At 41.9% G+C, this 20,070-nt stretch overlaps 1 protein-coding gene and 1 pseudogene across 1 annotated transcript; one reads left to right on the top strand and one right to left on the bottom strand.

Moving 5' to 3' along the window:
* Positions 1-2,859: 2,859 nt before the first annotated feature.
* On the top strand, positions 2,860-6,535 carry LOC122744441 (annotated as a pseudogene).
* A 10,765-nt stretch (positions 6,536-17,300) lies between these two features.
* Positions 17,301-18,109, bottom strand: LOC122744317 (spindle and kinetochore-associated protein 1-like). Its single transcript, XM_043989765.1, has one exon. It carries the CDS (start codon positions 18,107-18,109, stop codon positions 17,348-17,350), a length of 762 nt encoding a protein of 253 aa, XP_043845700.1. The 3' UTR covers positions 17,301-17,347.
* Between the last annotated feature and the right edge of the window lie 1,961 nt (positions 18,110-20,070).

The raw sequence follows: 20,070 nt of genomic DNA, 5'->3' as shown, positions 1-20,070 counted from the left end.
AACAAAATCTCTCTTCCCTGATGATGAGTGAGGAGAAAACTTATGTAAGCCTGAAAGTAGGAGAGGTGGGAAAGGGAGTGGTAGCAGACCTACCAGGCTTCTGCTGTGTTTCATTCTTTCCTGATTTTAGGTGAATGAATATTAGAAATGGAACAGACCAGGTTAAAACCTTGTGATCTTTGAAAGATTAAAAGAATGGTCAAAGGTCCTGTCAGCAACTGAAACAGGTAGTGATACCTGAGCCCATTGATGAACCGTCCCTGAAGAGCTGCTTGGCTCAGTCCAACAGTGAATCCACCCAGCAGCTGACATGGTGTCCTGAAAACAAGGGAGCTCCTCCTCTACTGCCTATGCCATGCTCAGAAGTCGACTCCATTCCCCTTCCTGGATGGGGAACGGGAATGTTTTTTGTCTATTTTTTGTTTTGCAGGGAAATGGGGGTTAAGTGACTTGCCCAGGGTCACACAGCTAGTAAGTGTCTGAGGCCACATTTGAACTCAGGTACTCCTGAATCCAGGGCTGGTGCTTTATCCACTGCGCCACCTAGCTGCCCCCGGAATGTTTTATAATAAGACTCTTAAATGTACATTCCCCAGGTACCAAGTGAGTGTGTAGAGGGAAGAGTGTGCTCCCAATTTAGGAGATTGCCATACTTTTGTCTTTGGTATACTTTCTCAGCAAATATTCCTTTGTAAAGGCTAGTTGATGTTAATTGATGTTGGGGAGGGGGCAGCTAGGTGGTGCAGTGGATAAAGCACCAGCCCTGGATTCAGGAGGACTTGAGTTCAAATCTGACCTCAGACATTTGACACTTAACTAGCTGTGTAACCCTGGGCAAGTCACTTAACCCTCATTATCCCGAAAAAAAAATGATGTTGGGGAGATTTTGATTGGTCATATAGGCTCATGGGCAATAGAATTAGAGAGCCTCCAACTGCTTAGGGTTGCCCCTAGAATCCTGGGGATAGAAACGTAGCCCACCATGCTCTGGGAACTCCAGCTGATAGTCAACCATGGGTTGAGAAAATTAGCCATCGAAGCTATGTGCCACATGAAAATAACAGTTCGGTTAAGTTTAGTCATTTTGAAAGTAGAGGTGAGAAAAGAATATGTTCCAGACATAGGAGACAGCCTGTGCAAAAGCATAGAGATTGAAGATGGGGTGTCATCTTTGAGGAACAGCCAGAAAGCCAGTTTGGCTGGATCAAAGAGTGAAAGGGAGAGAATAATGTATAATAAGGCTGGGAAAATAGGTTGAAGCCAAGTTGTAAAAGAATTTAAATGCCAAACCGAAGAGTTGGTATTTCAGTCTAGAGGTAATAAGGAGTCACAGTGGTTTATCATGAAAGGGAGTGACATGGTCAGAACTGTGCTTTAGGAAAGTCATTTTGCCAGCTGTGTGATCGAGTATTTATTACTGAGCTAATAAATACCTCAAACAGCAGTGAGTACAATTTAGAAGCTACGTCTGTGACCTCAAGAAACATATAACTGCTCCCAAAATGATCACACTTAATCAAACAATTAGGGACATTTGCCAAAGGGTTGTCAAAGAGTAATAGGGTTATTTTATTCACTTAGAGTTCTAGAGCAGTTGTTTTAGTCCAGAATGATTTGGACCCTCAGCTTTTATTTTAGAATAAAACGAAACACTGGTAGAAGATCTGACAGCTTAAAAAATCACCACCAACCACCATCACCACCAACAACAAGGATTTATTTGGCCATTGCAGGGGAAGGATATTCAACAAGAATATTCAGGAAAAACATCATGTTGGTTCCACTGAGAATATAGCGGTCTACAGGTCAAGCAAGAGGCCGAGGCCATGTCAAAAACCTGAATTTTAGTCCCCTGAACCAATTAAACTCAAGGATAGTTTCAAAACCATAACATATTTTAAGGAAAGACTAGCCTAATCTGTATACAGCAGGGTCTGAAGATATTGCTCCTATCAAGACAGTCAACATTACTGAACTTTACCTTGACAAAACAAACTGGAACTAATAAGAGAGACCCAGATCCCTCTAGTTTAGAAGGGAGAGAAGGGGGCTATAGCTCGGGCCCATCTTTCTAGTCTGCTTCTACTGTTACCGCCTCCCATTCCAGCTAAGAGCTGCTGTGTACAGAGCCCCCTCAAACCCTGGGTGATGGAGCCAGGGACCACAGACTATTCACAGCATCCACACAGACAGCCTCAGTCTCTGAACAACATCCTGCAGTATTGTCAAGCAGACACAATACAAGTTCCCTCCCTGGGATGATCTCTTACAATTCACCACAGACAGGACAATAGATGATATTTACACACCTTGTTCCATTTGTTTCCCTTTTTCCTCTGACCACATTGCTCAGCTGTGTATTACCCAACATGCTAGCAGGGAGACACCAAAGGCAGGAGAGATTCAGTTAAATATTGCAACACACAGATGGACCGCGGCTCCATCTGCTGGTTTGACAGGAATTCCTTTGATGATTCCTTTAAATTTGGGGCTAAGCTCCCTGCATCTCGAGCCCCCTAAATGCCACTGAAACTGGATTGATTCAGGTGGAGGGACAGAGAACATTTTTTTTATCATGAAAAAGCAGAGGAATTTGTTTGCTGCATAAAAAGTGAAGACTTCTCCCACTGTCCCCACCTTCCACCCATCCAAGGACACACACCCAATGGGCTATTGATCTTTTCCAGCTGAAACAAGAACTGAGCTGTAGGAGAGTGGAATTGAGGGAGAAAGTCAAACAGCAGCTGGCCCTGCTTAGAAGAGTCAGACTTCATAATGGGTAGGATGTTCGTTCTAGGGGAGGGAAGAGACATCTGGGCAGGCATAGTTATTGGGGTTCAATGAGGACATGGGGAAGAGAATTGGCTCCTCTCACCAGCCATCTTACAACAATCGAAGACAGGCTTTCAGAAGAGTGCTCAAGAAGTCAGAAATGTTCTATATCTCATGCAGCCAAGCCCTTTTCCCTCCTGCTGTCTTTATTTCAAGGTACTTGCTCAAAATATATCTATTCCTTTGTGCTAAATCAGTTAACTCTCCCCAGGGGTCTCAGGTCTACCCAGAATCTTCCATCTGCAAAAATTAAAGCTGTGTATGTGGTATCTCATGTATCCTCAGTGAGACCAGAAGCAGGTAAAGAATACTTTTTACTAATGAAGAAAACTGCACCCTGACCCCCTTTTTTCTTTGTTTTTCTTTGTGTTTTTTGTTTGTTTGTTTTTTGTGGGGCAATGAGGGTTAAGTGACTTGCCCAGGGTCATACAGCTAGTAAGTAGCAAGTGTCTGAGGTCAAATTTGAACTCAGGTCCTCCTGAATCCAGGGCGGGTACTTTATCCATTGTGCCACCTAGCTACCCCCATGCAGTCTTATCTTCAGCCCTAGCCATTTTTCTGCCCTGTTGTCCCTCATGTTCCCCCTCTTGTTGTATAACAGGGGACTGACCAATGAGAGCGCAGTACCTATAAGCTTATGCAGCATGTTTGGCTGATGCTGTCCCCAACATGGACTTTGGAGGTATTCTGTGGCTGTTTGCAGTCTGTTTAGCAAGGTCAGAAAAGGCTTTTTCAATTGGTTTCTGAACTGAAACTGAGCATACTTACAAAAGGTCCCTGTGACTGACTAAATTTTGTTCTCTTTTCCTGCTTAGCTGCATGGGGAATTACACCAGCCAAGCACACTAGGAGCACTCATAAGGTCTGGGCTCTCATTGGTCAGTCCTCTGTTACAACTTGTTTTTTGTTTTTTTTTTTGTTTTTTTGCCGGGCAATGGGGGTTAAGTGACTTGCCCAGGGTCACACAGCTAGTAAGTGTCAAGTGTCTGAGGCCAGATTTGAACTCAGGTACTCCTGAATCCAGGACCAGTGCTTTATCCACTGCGCCATCTAGCTGCCCCCACAACTTGTAATTAAATATAAACACTTTCATAGCTACTAGAAAGGAAGAACCAATAGTCTACCCAATTGTCCCACTCACCATGCCTGGATCTTTTCAGGCCAAAACACTTTCCTTTGGCCATCCCTACCCTTTATGCATTGCTTCCCCCAATAGAATGTAAGTTCCTTACAGGTAGATTTTATATTTGTATCCCCCAGAGCTTGGCTCACAGTTGGTACTTAATGAATTTTTTTTAATCCTTTATTCATTTAAGGACAGGAAAAAAAATAATGGTTGAGTTGGGTCCTTGGAGTATTTCCCTACTTTGATTGTGGCCTTCAGCCATCAAGTTCCCTATACTTTCCCCTTTCACTTGGGTCTCCACAAGGTTCTCTCACTTTATCCACCCACTTGCTATAGTGTTCAGCATTACTGCAAAGATAGAAACTGTCTGGGAGCTCTTTGATGAGTCACTGCAATTACAACATTGCCTCCAAAAATGAACATCTGTTCCTGCCCCCAGAACTCGCCTCCTCTCACTATGTCCGTCTTCCTTGAGTCATCCTGACAGTGTCAGAGTTCATCATTCTGCCTTTAGCCCTTCTCTCTTTAACAATCTTTCTTCCCCATCTTCTCTTTTTCACTCTTTCCCTCCAGCCTGCAGTGAGGAGCTGGAAAGAACAACTGCACGTGATACTATACATAGAGAATCAGACACCCTGGGTCTCTGTCCTCTGGAAGTTGACAATCTGAGACAGACAACAGACCCATTCATCTAAGATTATATTTGTAATAGGAAACACTGAGCTCGGAAGAGACATTCAACTATGATTAGATAACAAAATATTTTATTTCAGGATAAGTTCCTAATTGAGAGGCAGGATGGTGTAGTAGATAGGAGGCTAGCTTTGGAGTTGAAAAAACCTGGGTCCAAGTCCTTCTGACACATCACAGGTCAGTGACCCTGGACAAGTCACCTAACCGAACCTCTCAGTGCTTCCAGGGAACACTCCAGACAATTGCTAATCCATATTGATGGAGAGACTATATCTAGAATTTCCTAAACCAATCCTAGGATGCCAGCAAATTCTGGTATGGATTCAAGTTTCTGGCTCTCACAAGGCTCTATACCAAAGGTTCCCAAACTTTCTTAATTATTTCAATAACTTTTTTCAAGGCACCCCTAAGCCAAAAGAAATAATTAACAGTTCTGTTTATTACATAGGTAGGACCAAACAATTCATTAAATCTTTATGACCTAACAACTGAAGAGCCATTTGAAAAAAATAACATACATAAATTGAAGGAAAAAATCAGATCTTTATTTCATTCTTAACCACAATTACTTACTAATAAGATGTATACTCCTTTTAGGAATTGCACAACTTCTCAAACCTTGGAATCAGATTGAATACCACCACCTTCATTTCCTGTTCCACATTGTTTTTTTGAGCAACTCTTGCTTTTTATCACAATACCCACCAAAAACCCAGTGTCACAAAGATTTGTTGTTTCTTGTTGTTAGTCATTTCATACTCTTTGTAACTTTAAGAAAACCTTCGTTTTCTTAGCAAAGAGACTGGAGTTATTTACCATTTTCTTTTTCCACTCATTTTACAGATGAGGAAACTGAGGCAAACAGGGTTAAATGACATGCCCAGGGTCACTCAGTTTAGTGTCTGAAGCCAGAACTGAACTCAGGTCCAGCTAATTCGATGGCTGGCGCTCTATCCACTGAGGTACCTAGCTGACCTTACTATGACATCCCAAAAGAGAAAGTCCAAGAAATTTCTGATATAGCCAAATGTACAAGTAAACAAAAACATCTCAAACATTCAAGAATGTCATCAAAAGAATATAATGTGGGGCGGCTAGGTGGTGCAGTGGATAAAGCACTGGCCCTGGATTCAGGAGTACCTGAGTTCAAATCCAGCCTCAGACACTTAACACTTACTAGCTGTGTGACCCTGGGCAAGTCACTTAACCCCAATTGCCTCACTTAAAAAAAAAAATAAAAACAAAAGAATATAATGTGCTTTTCCTGACAGCAGACAAGATGGCGGAAGTGGAGCAGAAGAAGAAGCGAACCTTCCGGAAGTTCACGTACCGCGGCGTGGACCTGGAGCAGCTCCTGGACATGTCTTATGAACAGCTCGTGCAGTTGCATAGTGCTCGACAGCAGCGGAGACTCAACCGGGGTCTGAGGCGCAAGCAGCATTCCCTCCTTAAGCACCTGAGGAAGGCCAAGAAGGAGGCACCCCCCCATGGAAAAGCTCGAGGTCGTGAAGACACACCTTCGAGACTTGATCTTCCTACCAGAGATGGTGGGCAGTGTGATGGGCGTCTACAACTGACAGACCTTCAATCAGGTTGAAATTAAGACCGAGGGGCAACTAGAGGGCGCAGTGGATAGAGCACCGGCCCTGGAGTCAGGAGTACCTGAGTTCAAATCCAGCCTCAGACACTTAACACTTACTAGCTGTGTGACCCTGGGCAAGTCACTTAACCCCAATTGCCTCACTAAAAAATTAATTAATTAATTAATTAAGCCGAGATGATCGGACACTCCCTGGGTGAATTCTCTATCACCTACAAGCCTGTGAAACACGGCTGGCTGGGTATTGGAGCCACCCACTCCTCTCTTTCATCCCTCTCAAGTAACCCAGATCCTAACAATAAAAACAAGAAGGTTCTTAGTGAAAAAAAAAATAATAAAGAATATAATGGGATCAAATGTTAGAACTGTGAACCACCTAAAGCTAGTAGTTTGTTTACTGTCTGACAAATATAGAGTATTGCTGTGTTTCCTTCAAACATTTAAAATATCCTGTGGCACCCCTGTGAGGTCAGTGCAGAGCCTAGTTTGGGTACCATGACTCTGTAACACGGGAAAGAAGACAGAAATAGATCACCTGTTGTATACCCAGGCTTGCCTAGGAGGCCATACACTCACTGGCTGGTCTGGTGGGAGTAAGGGTACCTCTCAGTGACTCTCTCAAGTTCAGAGTTGTCCTTCAATTCCAGGTGACTTCTTTTTCTTTTTCTTTTTCTTTTTTTTTTTTTTTTGCGGGGCAATGGGGGTTAAGTGACTTGCCCAGGGTCACACAGCTAGTAAGTGTCAAGTATCTGAGGTCAGATTTGAACTCAGGTACTCCTGAATCCAGAGCCGGTGCTTTATCCACTGTCCTTCAGTTCCAAAGGACTCATGATTTAAAATGCTATCCACCTCCAGAGAAAGAACCAATGGAGTCTGAACACAGATTGAAGCATACTATTTTTCACTTTTTTTTTTCCCCGTGGGTTTTTTGTCTGTGTTTTTTTTCACAACATAACTAATATAGAAATATGTTTTGCATGATTGCACATGTATAACCTCTATCAGTCGTTTGCTGTCTTGGGGATGGGAGAAAGGAGGAAGAGAAAGAATTTGAACTTAAAGTTTTAGAAAATGAATGTTAAAAATTGTTTTTACATGCATTTGGGGAAAATATTATTTTAAAAATACATGAACAAGGGGGCAGCTAGATAGCGCAGTGGATAAAGCACTGGCCCTGGATTCAGAAGTACCTGAGTTTAAATCCAGCCTCAGACACTTGACACTTACTAGCTGTGTGACCCTGGGCAAGTCACTTAACCCCCACTGCCCCACCAAAAAAACAAACAAACAAACAAAATACATGAACAAAATGAAAAAAAGTTATCCTTAGGAAAGTGAGTTTTCCCATTGGGGTCTTTTGTAAGCCCTTTCAGTTCCAACTTAATAGCCAATTAAAAGGCCCCTATTCACCACAGAGGAAGTAGACAGGAAACAGTCTCAGAATACCTGTACTTGCTCTGAAAAGTCAAGTCTCTCCTTCCACATACAGAAGCAGACTCACCCAGCCTCCACATGGGGGCATTGCATCAGGCAGAGCATGTTGTATGTTCTCTCTCTTTTTTTTTTTTTTTTAGTGAGGCAATTGGGGTTAAGTGACTTGCCCAGGGTCACACAGCTAGTAAGTGTCAAGTATCTGAGGCTGGATTTGAACTCAGGTACTCCTGAATCCAGGGCCAGTGCTTTAATCACTGCGCCATCTAGCTGCCCCTTGTATGTTCTCTTAAGGACTCATTGTCCAGTCCCTTACTACACATAAAAAAGTCATTGCCCGGGGCAGCTAGGTGGCACAGTGGATAGAGCACCGGCCCTGGAGTCAGGAGTACCTGAGTTCAAATCCGGCCTCAGACACTTAACACTTACTAGCTGTGTGACCCTGGGCAAGTTACTTAACCCCAATTGCCCTGCAAAAAAAAAAAAAAAAAAAGTCATTGCCCGGCCCTGGATTCAGGAGAATCTGAGTTCAAATCCAGCCTCAGACACTTGACACTTACTAGCTGTGTGACCCTAGCCAGGTCACTTAATCCCAATAGCCTTACCCCCCCCCCACCACCAAAAAAAAAGTCATTGCAGGGGGAAAGTACTAGTAATTGCGGGGATCGGGATAGGTCTCACAGAGGAGGTGGCACATGAGCTATGCCTTGAGGAAATCAGGGATTCGAATAGGTAGTGTTGGAGAGGGAGTGCTGGTAAAAGGAAAAATCTCTGTTTGGGCTTTCACCCTGTTAACAAGGCAAAACTGGAAGGGGGGGATTAAAGGCGTTTATTTAAAAATACATCAAGGTAGCAAAACATTGATGGGTTGATCATTAGGGATCAGCAAGGGATTCACAATGGAACCAACTTTTATTGAAAACTTTCATACGGAGATAAAGACAATCTGGTTAGGTCCATCTCAAGAAAAGAAGATGTCTCAGCTCTTCCCCAATTTCCACATCATAAGGAAATGAGATTATAGATTTGGGGAATGAGCTTCTATGTGCTGACTACCAAGTAGGGAATGATCCCTTACATGCTAGATAACAGATTATACAAAAGCTGCAGACCAGATGACCCCTCTCCCCCAATAGGGCCTCCTTCAACAGAACCTCCCCCATCACCGATTAACAAGTACACTGAAAACATGTCAGACTGAAAACAATGGGAGTCACTACATGCATTTCAGTAGTGCATACCAGACATGGGGGACAACCTGTACAGAAGCACAGAAGTCGGAGATGGAATGTCATGTATGAGGAACAGCAAGTAGGTATAACCAGAAGAAGAGAGAGGAAAGCCAGAATTAGACCCAAGTCATAAGGCAAGAAGGCCTAATGGTTCCATGAAATAGGCCTCTGCTCTTGCTCTGACCCCAGGGACAAGGAATAGCAATAATATGGCCTTGAATTGCCCTGCTGGTTTGCCTGTCTGACTAAAAGAAAGTAGGTGCTCCTGAAGAGCAATTCAAGGATAACAACCATTCATTTTTATTAACCACAGCTCAGTGGTATGATAATTACTCCAAGCAGGTGTCAGGGCGGTTGGTTTGTTCAAAAAGACCTATCTAGTTAGCATCTGTGACAGAAAAACCCATCTTGTAAAGACTGAGCCAGGAAAACCAAGGGGCATGACAAACGACAACAAAACCAGAGTGCTTCTTCCCCCAGCAGAAGTGCCCTAGGTCTATTGATCTGCAAACCAGAATTTAGTTTTCATTATTGGCCATGGGTCTATAACACACTAGAGAACAGACAATAAATAGGGGTTGGGTTGGGTTGGATAAATCTAGAAAAGCCTTAGGAATGTACTGGGAAGAAAATTTGCCTTTTCACCCTAGCATCAATTCTTGAAATCCTACAATTAGGGTCATCCCAGACTCCATTCTATTCCTTCTCTAACCTTGACATCATTACTAGAGAAGAGAGGGAAAGAGAAACGTGGCTCCCTGTTTATTTCATTTATAGTGCTTTCTCATTCTGTGGTCTGTTTGGGGATACCCAGGGAGAGGGCCCTAGCCTCCTAAATCATCATCAAAAATGTGTTGAGTGGAAAGAGAATAAAATCTGAAACCTCAATACTTTGGCCCCAAAGACAAGATGAAAAAATAGGTCTCCCTCCTTTCTTTGCAGAGGTGGGGGACTGTGGGTGTGAAATGTTACATATACTGTAAGGCTTTGTTGATATGTTGGTTAATTTTCCTGAATGGCTTTTCCTCCTTCTTTATTTTTTATTCCTGGTCACGAGGAATGGCTCACTAGGTAGGAAAGATAGAATGCTTAAATATGATGGTGATATACATGTGTGCATACATATATTATATGGTATAACATATGTGTATATATGAAATTGAAAAACATACTGAATTTCTAGCATGTGCAGGTCTCCTAGGTGTAGATGGGATTAACCGCAGCTGAGGAGAAAGAGCACTATAGTGAGAGATAAGGTTAAAGAAATAGGTAGGAGTCAGATTGTGGGAATCTCTAGCAATTGGAACATTTACATGCAAGCAATGAGAGACACTGAAGGCTTTTCGAGCAGAATAGGTTTATCATATATAATCTTCTAAGACTGGTAAGTACCTGCCATAAAGGCTAGGGTAGTTTTTCCCTAAAAAGGCAAAGTAACCATCCTTTAAATAATAATAATAAATATATTATTTCTTTATTTTTAACATTCTTTTTTTTCTTACATTTTGAGTTCTGAATTCTCTCCATCCCTCCTGTCCCTCCTCCAAACATTGAGAAATGTGATATCAATTATACATGTGAAATCATATTATACATATCATATCAATTATACATACATACATATTATACATATCATATCAATTATACATGTGATATCAATTATACATTTGAAATCATATAAAACATCTTTTCCTATCAGCTATGAATGCAGCTATCTTAAGCAATGGTCTAAGTTCAAACCATTATCCTACAAAGCTTCCTAGTCACCATAGACATAAAAAGCCCAGAACATCAGTAGTTATAGCTCTTCAGTATTTACCCAGGTTTCTGACGGCCCACAACAACTTGGCAAATGTAGAAACATGGAGAGTTACACCCATATGAACCAATGTTGTATCCTTACTGAATATCCTTGATATACTACTATTAAATAAAATTCTTTTTGTTGAATGTTAGATGGTCTAGATGTATCTTATTTCACTTTCAAGGTTGGACTATGGGATCTGCTTCGGTCAGACCTAGTTCAGAACATTCTATAAAATGTTTGGAAAAAACAAATTTAACTGGAAAAACAATATATTATTGATTCTAATATGTTGTTAATACTAATTTCACTGGGGAAACAATATTTTGACATAATATATAAGAAATATATGCTATGGACCAATAGATAGTCTTAAGTGATTACTGGGGCACTGACAGTTTAAGTGACTTTCCTAGGGTACACAGCCAGTATGTGCCAAAGGCTTTACTTGAACTCAGAGAGAGATCCATCAGCTATACCACACTGCCTCTCCAGGAAAACACATTAGATGAAGACATATCACCCACATTTTAATAAGCAGCCAAATAAATAGAATATGGAGTTAGTCCATAAATATCTGTATGTGTATAATACATGTGTGCACGTACCACTGCCTCTCCAAGAAAACACAGTAGATAAAAACATATCACCCAAATTTTGATATGCAGCCAAACAAATAGTATATCGAGTTAGTCCATCAATGTGTGTATGTGTATATGTGTATATAAATTTATATATATATATATACACACACACACATTGATGGACTAACTGCATACATATACATACATGTATGTATACATATACATACATGTATGTATATAGATAGATAGACAGATATAAGTGATATTATAGCAGATGACAAGGTGTTAACGCCCTAACACCATGTTATCTCTACAAAATGTGAATGAAACTCTTCTCTGATTGAAATGGAAGGGGGCCATACCATTGGTCTAGTGAAAATTTGCTATACCAGTAGAGGCTTTTAAATAGCTAAGCCTGCCAACCTTGAAGGCAGTTGATGTAGTTCATAGTTTTGAGTCAATTTAAGCCAGAAGAAGCTTTGTGGAAGGGGCCTGCACCTATACCCATATAGTAGATTCCTTTGTGTGTATGGGTTGGCCTAAATGGTCAACATGGTCTCTGATGACACATCCACTCTTCATTTTCTTTGATTCCTGTGAGTTCTGCTTCTCAGTACTATTCTACTCTATGCCCACTCTACCTATGGACACTGTGTGTATTTGTGGGAGGGTGTACCTACTACCATCTCCAGAGAAGTGACCCAAAGGCCAATGGAAAGATATATGGTAGGCTTAAGTAGGCTGCAGCATGTTACCAATGACCTGTGTACAAGAAGTAGCTTCAATGACATAGTCAAGGCTCTGAAACAGTATATTACAATGGAAAAAACATGACTGTTTAGGATCAAATCATGCTTGTGAACTTAACCTCCGTTTACCTCAGTTTCCTCAACTGTAAAATGGATATAATAATAGCACCTACCTTGCAGGGCTGTTGTGAGGATCAAATGAGATGATATTTTTAAAGCACTTAGCATAGCACCTGGTGCATAGTAGGCATTCTATAAATGCTTGGTCCCTTCCCCTAGCTGCTTCTGGCTTCCAGGGATTATAATCCTTGAAGCTGCTTCCTCCCTTGGGTGACTGTCTTTCTGCTTCTGTGTCTGTTTGCAGAATGTCTCTGCTCCCTTAGTTGTTCCTCACACTGATGGATAGGGTGACTTCCTCTCAGCAGCTCAGTAGTAGATGCCATTACCAATAGGGGAATGAGACGAAAGAGAAATTCCCTTCCCCCCTGCAGGGGTCTGACTGTCTGTCTGGAGCTCCTCGGAGCTTAGCTACAGAAAGCCCCCGGAGGTGTGACTAATTTGTTTTCTCAGATGATAAGAGTTTTCTTCTCAGCTCAATCAGAGTTTTCAGCTCACAAAAGGGTGGGGTGAGGATTCATCTTGTTTACACATTAAAACCTCATCATGTGTGTCTACATTCTGAGACTATATCAACAGAGCTGAGGGGGGAAGCAATGATTCCCATACTCTCCCCTCCCCCTTTCAGATACTCTACAAAAATACATGAACAAATATTGTACAGAATGAGAAGGTATAATATCGTCCTCCTTGAATCTGTATTTTGCCCCCTTCTCATTATGCTCTCTCCTGTGAATTACCACATTCACTTCCAGGTCTTCAACCAGTCCTGCAGTGTAGATGCATTCCAAATCTATTTTCACTCCTGACCTTTTTCTGGATTACATTTTCATATCTCAAAGGACATAGATGTCCCTGTAGCAATTCAACTTCTTATATCCCAAATTGAATTTATGATTTTTCCACTTAAACCTGCTGTTTCTTTTGACTTCACTGTTTTCACCTGTGGTACCACTTATTCACTCAGTCTACCATTTTTGAAATCAGGATTTTCTTTGACTCAGCACTTTCTCTCGCCTCCCATAACCAATCACTTACCACTTTTGTCTGTTTTCCACCTTTTCATCTCTCATGTACAGCCCTTCTATTCCTACAGCCGCCGCCACCCTATTACAGACATTCATTACTACCTGTCTATACTAGCTCTGGCAACAATGGGGATTCTAATACCTCCTACTTTACAGGGTTGTTCTGAGGATTAATTAAGATTATATTTGTAGAGCGGCTAGGTGGCGCAGTGGATAAAGCACTGGCCCTGGAGTCAGGAGTACCTGAGTTCAAATCCGGCCTCAGACACTTAACACTTACTAGCTGTGTGACCCTGGGCAAGTCACTTAACCCCAATTGCCTCATTAAAAAAAAAAAAGATTATATTTGTAATAAAGTTTAGCTCTGTTTGGCACATAGCAGGTCCTATAGAAGTATTATTCCTTTATTTCCCTCTACTCTCCTGTCTTCCCAATCTTGACCCCGTGGTGAACCAACTCTACACTAACCCATATTCCAGCATCCCTTGATGCTTCATCCTACTGCCCATCACACCTTGACAAACCTCAAGCCACTACTTGCCTCTTTCACTCACATTCATGTTCTACTGAATGGACTGGAGGAAGTCACCAGACCACGCTGACTAGGTGCACTACAAATTTATGCTCAATTTTTTCTACCCTCCCCATAACTTTCTCCTTTTCCAAACTCCCTTATTACTATTAAAAGCATCAACACCCTCCTAGTCAACTGGGTTTGCAACCTCAGTATCACTACCTCAACTTCTCATTCTTCATTCACTCCACAAATACAACTTTGTTATTGCCAAATCTTGCTATTTCTGCCTTAAAAACTGCTGTGTGTGTGTGTGTGTGTGTGTGTGTGTGTGTGTGTGTGTATGTGCACATCCCCCTTCTCTACACTCATATAGCCTCAATTTTAGTCCAATCTCTCATCACCTCTGGCCTGGACTGCTGCAACAATCTTCTGAATTATCTCTCTGCCTCAAGTCTGTCCTTTATCCAATCCAGTCAGTCAGTCATTAAATATTTCTTAAGTACCTACTATTTGCCAGGCACTATGCTAAGCACTGGGGATACAAAGAAAGGCAAAAGATTCTCAAGCTTTTCAAGGAGCTCACAATCTAATAAGGAAAGACTATACATAGAAGCCAAAAAGTTCAAGGCAGAGTAGAAATTACCTGACTCAAAGGCAAGATAGAATCCTGCAGCCAGGAGGGAGATGATCTGAGGAGGTGTAAGGATGACTTTCTGGAGATCATGGAGCCTCAGAGAATCTATCCTCCTTTCAGCGGCCAAGGTGATTCTTCTAAAGTGTAGGTCTGACTTTGTCACTCCAACCCCACCTCTTCCTTTTCTTTAATACTTTAGTGGGTCCTTGAGTGACCCATCCACATTTTTCCATCCTTTTCTACTTTCATCCATCACCTCCTAGAAATTACATAGGTACCTGAGCAGCTGTCCAGCTGTTATTCCTCAGTCTTGTCACATGACTGACCTAATTCCTTTTCTGATTATACATTTCCTAGGTGATACTGACATGGGGCTAAATTAGGATATTAGGATAAATTGGGACATTAGGATAAGTCAGAAGTTTCTTCTGTGAGAAGCAAAACCAAAAGTGACCAGATAACAGGACAGACATATTGAGGAATTAAGGGACTATTAAAGTTTAGCTTGGCCAACTAGATATCAGGACAGACACACCTAAGATGTAAGGGGAGATAAAATTCTGTAGCAGGAAAGTCAGTTAGGCATGGCTAACCTGACTAGCACCTGGAGACAGATAACTAAACAATAATCCCCCTGACTACTACTATGGTCTAAATTTAAGCCTACTCCTCCCATGGATGCTGTATTTGTGGGAAGGAATGAACCTGGTTCTTAGGAGGTTAACTGTCTTTACTGTGTTATCTGAGAGTAATAGTAGTTGCCCTCTGGGAACTCAACCTGCCTATTCAAACATTTTTTCTCCTCCTTTTCCTTTTCCTTTTCCTTCTCCTTCCTCTTCTTTCCTTCCCCCTCCCCTCCTCCTCCTCCTCTTCCTCCTTCTTCTCCTTTTTTATTCTTTTCAAAAAGCTGTCCTGCAGCAGTTTTCAGTTTTGATTTCTGGAAATATAGCTCTAAAAAAACCTGCTTTTAAAAAGCCAGTGTGTTTTAAAAGGAGCTATTTGACTAAGTCTTTAAACCCAAATAATTCTGGCTTTCATTGAATTGACAATAAAAGGCCCAGCCCAAACCTTGTGCAGCCCATTGTTTAGGTTTTGATGGCTTAGAATGAGTGTAAATAGCAATTATGTTTTCTTCAGGGTCTTCCACTCCCAAATTCATATTTTTGGGATGGTAAATTGGGCCACCTTTTGTCCCAATTCTTATTTATCCATCCTTTAGTCATTGAATGGCATACCCTCAGACAAAGTGAGACCTGAAGAAGACCTTAATTTAGAAAGGTCAAAATTACCCACTTTATCCTGGGCCATCTCCATCCATCTTGACTTTTGTCTTGCCACTGGACTCTAGAGGAAGGAGTGAGGGTGACAACTTTGTACAGCTCTGCCTCTCTCAAATTCAATTTACCCACAAGTCAAGACTTTACATTCATGATGACACTGGTCCTCTCTGAAGGATGAACAACAACATTTGCATGTTTTACCTGGGGATTCTTCACACACTAGCCCTCTGAAAATTGCTCCAGGTTAAAGATATTTTGTGGATCTGTATCTATTTAAAATCATAGCTCCCAAGCACTCAGTAATATTGTTGCTGTTGTTTTTACAAGTCAACTAGAGAATACATTTATTCAAAGCAAAAAGCATTTCATTAAATAGCACAACAAAGTGACAAGGAAAACCTCCCCCCATTATACTCTCCTACATGTTAACAAAGAATCAGTGGGACATACATAGAGAACATATATGGTCCATGGAATTCACGTGGAGAATCACACATAAAGAATATACATAACTGAGGAATATGTACAGCTAGGACATCTCATGTTACTGAAGCAGCATCCTCACTGGAATTTCTCTGTCTCCAGTGCAGCTACTTGCTCTCTTGCAGAGTTGCTGATAATACTGTAAACCAATTTCTCTGCTGAGCTGGAGTTCTATGCCTAATTGTTCTCTAAACCTTAGAGTCTAAGGCATCTCAGCCCCAGCCAAGCAGCTCTCTATCTACTGTCTGCTACCACCTACTGGTCTTTAGATGCTGTGCAGCCTCTTATCCTTAGAGATTGTTCTATCAGCTCTTTTAGTTCATAGCCCCAAGGGACATTTTAGCTCTTAAGATATCCTACCTGGGGCAGTGGTGCAATGGATAGAGCACTCAGTCTGGAGTCAGAAAAACCTGAGTTCAAATCCAGCTTTAAACACTTACTGTTATGGGCCTAGCACCCCAGAAGTTTTCTGGGGTACATCAAAGAACCTTCTCCTTGAGAAACTAAACCTAAAGAGATAAGTGGAAGTGGGATCGGGAATGAGCTAGCTCCTGGACCACCACCCTTCATTCCAGTTTCCCCCACCCCTGGGGAGATATGGTTAGGTGTGGCTGTTGCCTTTGTGGCCGGAGGAGCAGAGAGATGGCTTGAGAGATCCACAGCCATCCCTCACCCAATTCTTCCAGCCACCACCAGTGGGGGATGGTCCTCCCTCAATAGGGGAACTTTCCACAGTCAGATGATCATCTCCCATCAGTCCTCTATAAAAGTATCTGCCTGTCTCCTCCTTGAGGAGATTGGTATCTCAGAGCAATGCTCTGTGCCATGCCTTCTCCCCATGAGAAGTCCAAGGATTTCTCTCTTGGTTTCCTTTCTCCAGCCCCTAAATAAATTATTATCTTATTCTATTGGTTTTGTGTGCAAGAGGGTATAATTCTTTTTTTTTTTTTAATGAGGCATTTGAGGTTAAGTGACTTGCCCAGGGTCACACAGCTAGTAAGTGTTAAGTGTCTGAGGCCAGATTTGAACCCAGGTACTCCTGACTCCAGGGCCATTGCTCTATCCACTGCGCCACCTAGCTGCCCCGGGTATAATTCTTTTTTTTTTTTTTTTTTTGCAGAACAAATTAAAGTTTTATTAAGTGAAGAACAAATTTAAAAAGCTAATGAAAACAGATTATGAACTAGGAATTACAAAACAGTCTATGCAATAATGTCAGTGAAATTGTCAAAACTTCTTAATTTATAACGTAACGGACAAGTCCTCCTCCACGGACTTCTGAGAGTCGTCGGCAGTGCCTTAAAATGTTCAGTATCACATGAAACCGCTTGTCAACTTTCAAATTGGTGAACTCCTTTATATCAGCTTCTACTACAAAGTATTGGCCTTTGGTATCCTTGTTTTCATCTTCAATGAATCTGTCACACAGATTTCTGATAGAAGGATTCATAGATTTTTTGGGCAAATTTAGGATTCTATATTTACTAGCCACTGCCTTGTTGATTTCTTTAATAAAATCATTAATTTGACAATATGTCAGACGAGATTTCATATAAGCAGGTACATTATCGAATTCATCAGAAGTTATTAGTAAAATTTCTTTGATTGGTTTTTGCTCTTTTTGGGGTTTCTTTGGGTGTTTGGATGCTGTAATTTTAACTTGTTTTTCAGAATTAACGTTTGGTTCCACTACACAGGTCTGGACTACTTTGGGCAAATGGGGAGGAATATTTTCCTTAAGGTTATTTATTTCTTTGTAATTTCCATCAAGGGATTCTTGTAACTCCCTAAGTGAATTCCTGACATGTTCTTGATATTGAACCTCCAACTCCAACTTGTTTAAAAGGTCATTTAGAAGAGTCATTTCATGTCTAATTTTCTGAAATACAGTCTTTAAGGCTGGATCATGTCCTATGTTTTTTAATTGCAGAATTTTCTTAACATGGGAAATTTTTTCATTGATATGAGAGCATAAATCTTCCAGCTCTGCACCAGCCATCCTTTATGGTTCCTTGAGGGAAAATGCTACCTAGATCTATACACACATGTGTTTCCCAGGCCCTGCAGTGTTGTGAAGTCCCAGCAATGGAAATAGCTTGCAAAGGAACCCCAGCATACGACCAATTCAAACCGCGCGCCTTCGTCCGGGCCGGGTATAATTCTTTAAAGAGGAATTCCTAAGGACCACAACCCCAAACCCCTACCCCTATCCCAAACCCCCTACCCTATTTCCCTATAACACTTACTGTGTGATCCTGGGTAACCCCACCTGGTTGGCCAACTAGCTAAGAAAAGCCTACAGACATTTAAGTGTGTCTTTGGACTTGAACTCCTTTAAGCCACTCGGTAGAAACTCTTTCACTGAATGAGCTCTTCCTGTCCTCTGATGATCTGACTGAACTCAATCCCCTAATAACCACCCCACTCTGAGGAGATATTTCACATTGCCCTCTATTTTTTCATTCAATTGGATTTGCTTTATTGTGTCTTGATTTCTCATAAGGTCACTAGCTTCCATTTGTTCAATCCTAATTCTTAGGCAATTATTTTCTTCAGACAGCTTTTTTATCTCCTTTTCCATTTGAATTTTCAAGCTGTTGACTTTTTTCTCATGACTTTCCTGCATCACTCTCATTTCTCTTTCCATTCTTTCCTCCCTCTCTCTAAATCTTCCTTCTATCTCTCCTACTTTCTCTTCAAAGTCCCTTTTGAGAGCTTCCATGGCCTGAGACCAGTTCATATTTTTCTTGGAAGCTTTAGATGTAGGGGTCCTGAGGTTGTTATCTTCTTCTGAGGATGCACCTTGATCTTCCTTGTTGCTGAAGAAACTTTCTATAATTCTAAGCTTTCTTTGCTTGATCATCTTGCTGTCTTTTACTTGACTTTTTTTTTTGGGGGGTGGGGCAATAGGGGGTTAAGTGACTTGCCCAGGGTCACACAGCTAGTAAGTGTCAAGTGTCTGAGGCCGGATTTGAACTCAGGTACTCCTGAATCCAGGGCTGGTGCTTTATCCACTGTGCCACCTGGCTGCCCCTTTACTTGACTTTTAACTTCCCACTGGGGGACCCTGCTTCTAGGCTACACTACTGTCTCCAGCTTCAGAGGGTCCCAGGTGTTTTGGTTTGAGGGAGGGCAGGTTTTTCTCTCGCCTGGGCTGTTCTCTGGTCCAAAGATAACCTCAAGACTACTTACTAAACAACCAACCAGCAAAGCTTTCTGTGGTGTGGTTCTTAGCTTTGAAGAGCCTGCGCCCCTCCCCCCACCCTGGGCCTCCCACCACTCAGGATTTCTTCCTGGTTCCCCACTGGGGAGGGACAGCTGAATTCCTCCCTAGGTCCTGCTGACGCCCCTGCACTTCCCTTCCCCCCCACCTCCCCACCAGCCAGCCATTCAGCCCTTTCACCAGACCACAAGCTCAGTTCCAGAAGACACTTGTCCTGCAGCTAATTTGGAGGCTCAGGGATTAAGTTCCTTTGGTGCAGCATGCATGGGGTCTCTGTGGGGTTGGATTTGACCAGTAGCTCAGCATGGCTCCCTTTAATCTGTCTATGCCTGGAAAATAATCTCAGCCCGTATTTTTGTGGGTTTTTCTGCTCCAGGGGTTCTTTTATTGCTGTTTTGGGGGTAATTGTATCAGGAAGTCTGTACATTTAATGTCTTTCCTTCTCCATTTTGGCTCCGCCCCCTCAGAAGAAGCACCCCACTCTGATTCTCCTAAATGCTGTGATACTAAATCCTCAGCTCAGCAAGAAAATTCTGTTCTCCACTGAGACAACTTGCTTGTGTATGACGCTAAATTCCCTGGTCATCCTTCCCAGTACCAATCATCGTTGTTGTTGAGGCATTTCAATCGTGTCCAACTCTTCATGACCCCATTTGAGGTTTTCTTAGCAAAGATACTGGTGGGATTTGCCATTTCTTTCTCCAGCTCATTTTACAGATGAGGAAACTAAGGCAGAG

This window comes from Dromiciops gliroides, chromosome 2 (assembly GCF_019393635.1).
Source record: "Dromiciops gliroides isolate mDroGli1 chromosome 2, mDroGli1.pri, whole genome shotgun sequence".
NCBI classification, from domain to species: domain Eukaryota; kingdom Metazoa; phylum Chordata; class Mammalia; order Microbiotheria; family Microbiotheriidae; genus Dromiciops; species Dromiciops gliroides.
The sequence above is the reverse complement of the archived record's forward strand: the minus strand, read 5'-3'. Positions and strand labels throughout refer to the sequence as shown.

Bases quoted from the DNA above. Each gene is read 5' to 3' on its own strand.
- LOC122744317 (XM_043989765.1), bottom strand. From the start codon at position 18,109: ATGGCTGGTGCAGAGCTGGAAGATTTATGCTCTCATATCAATGAAAAA.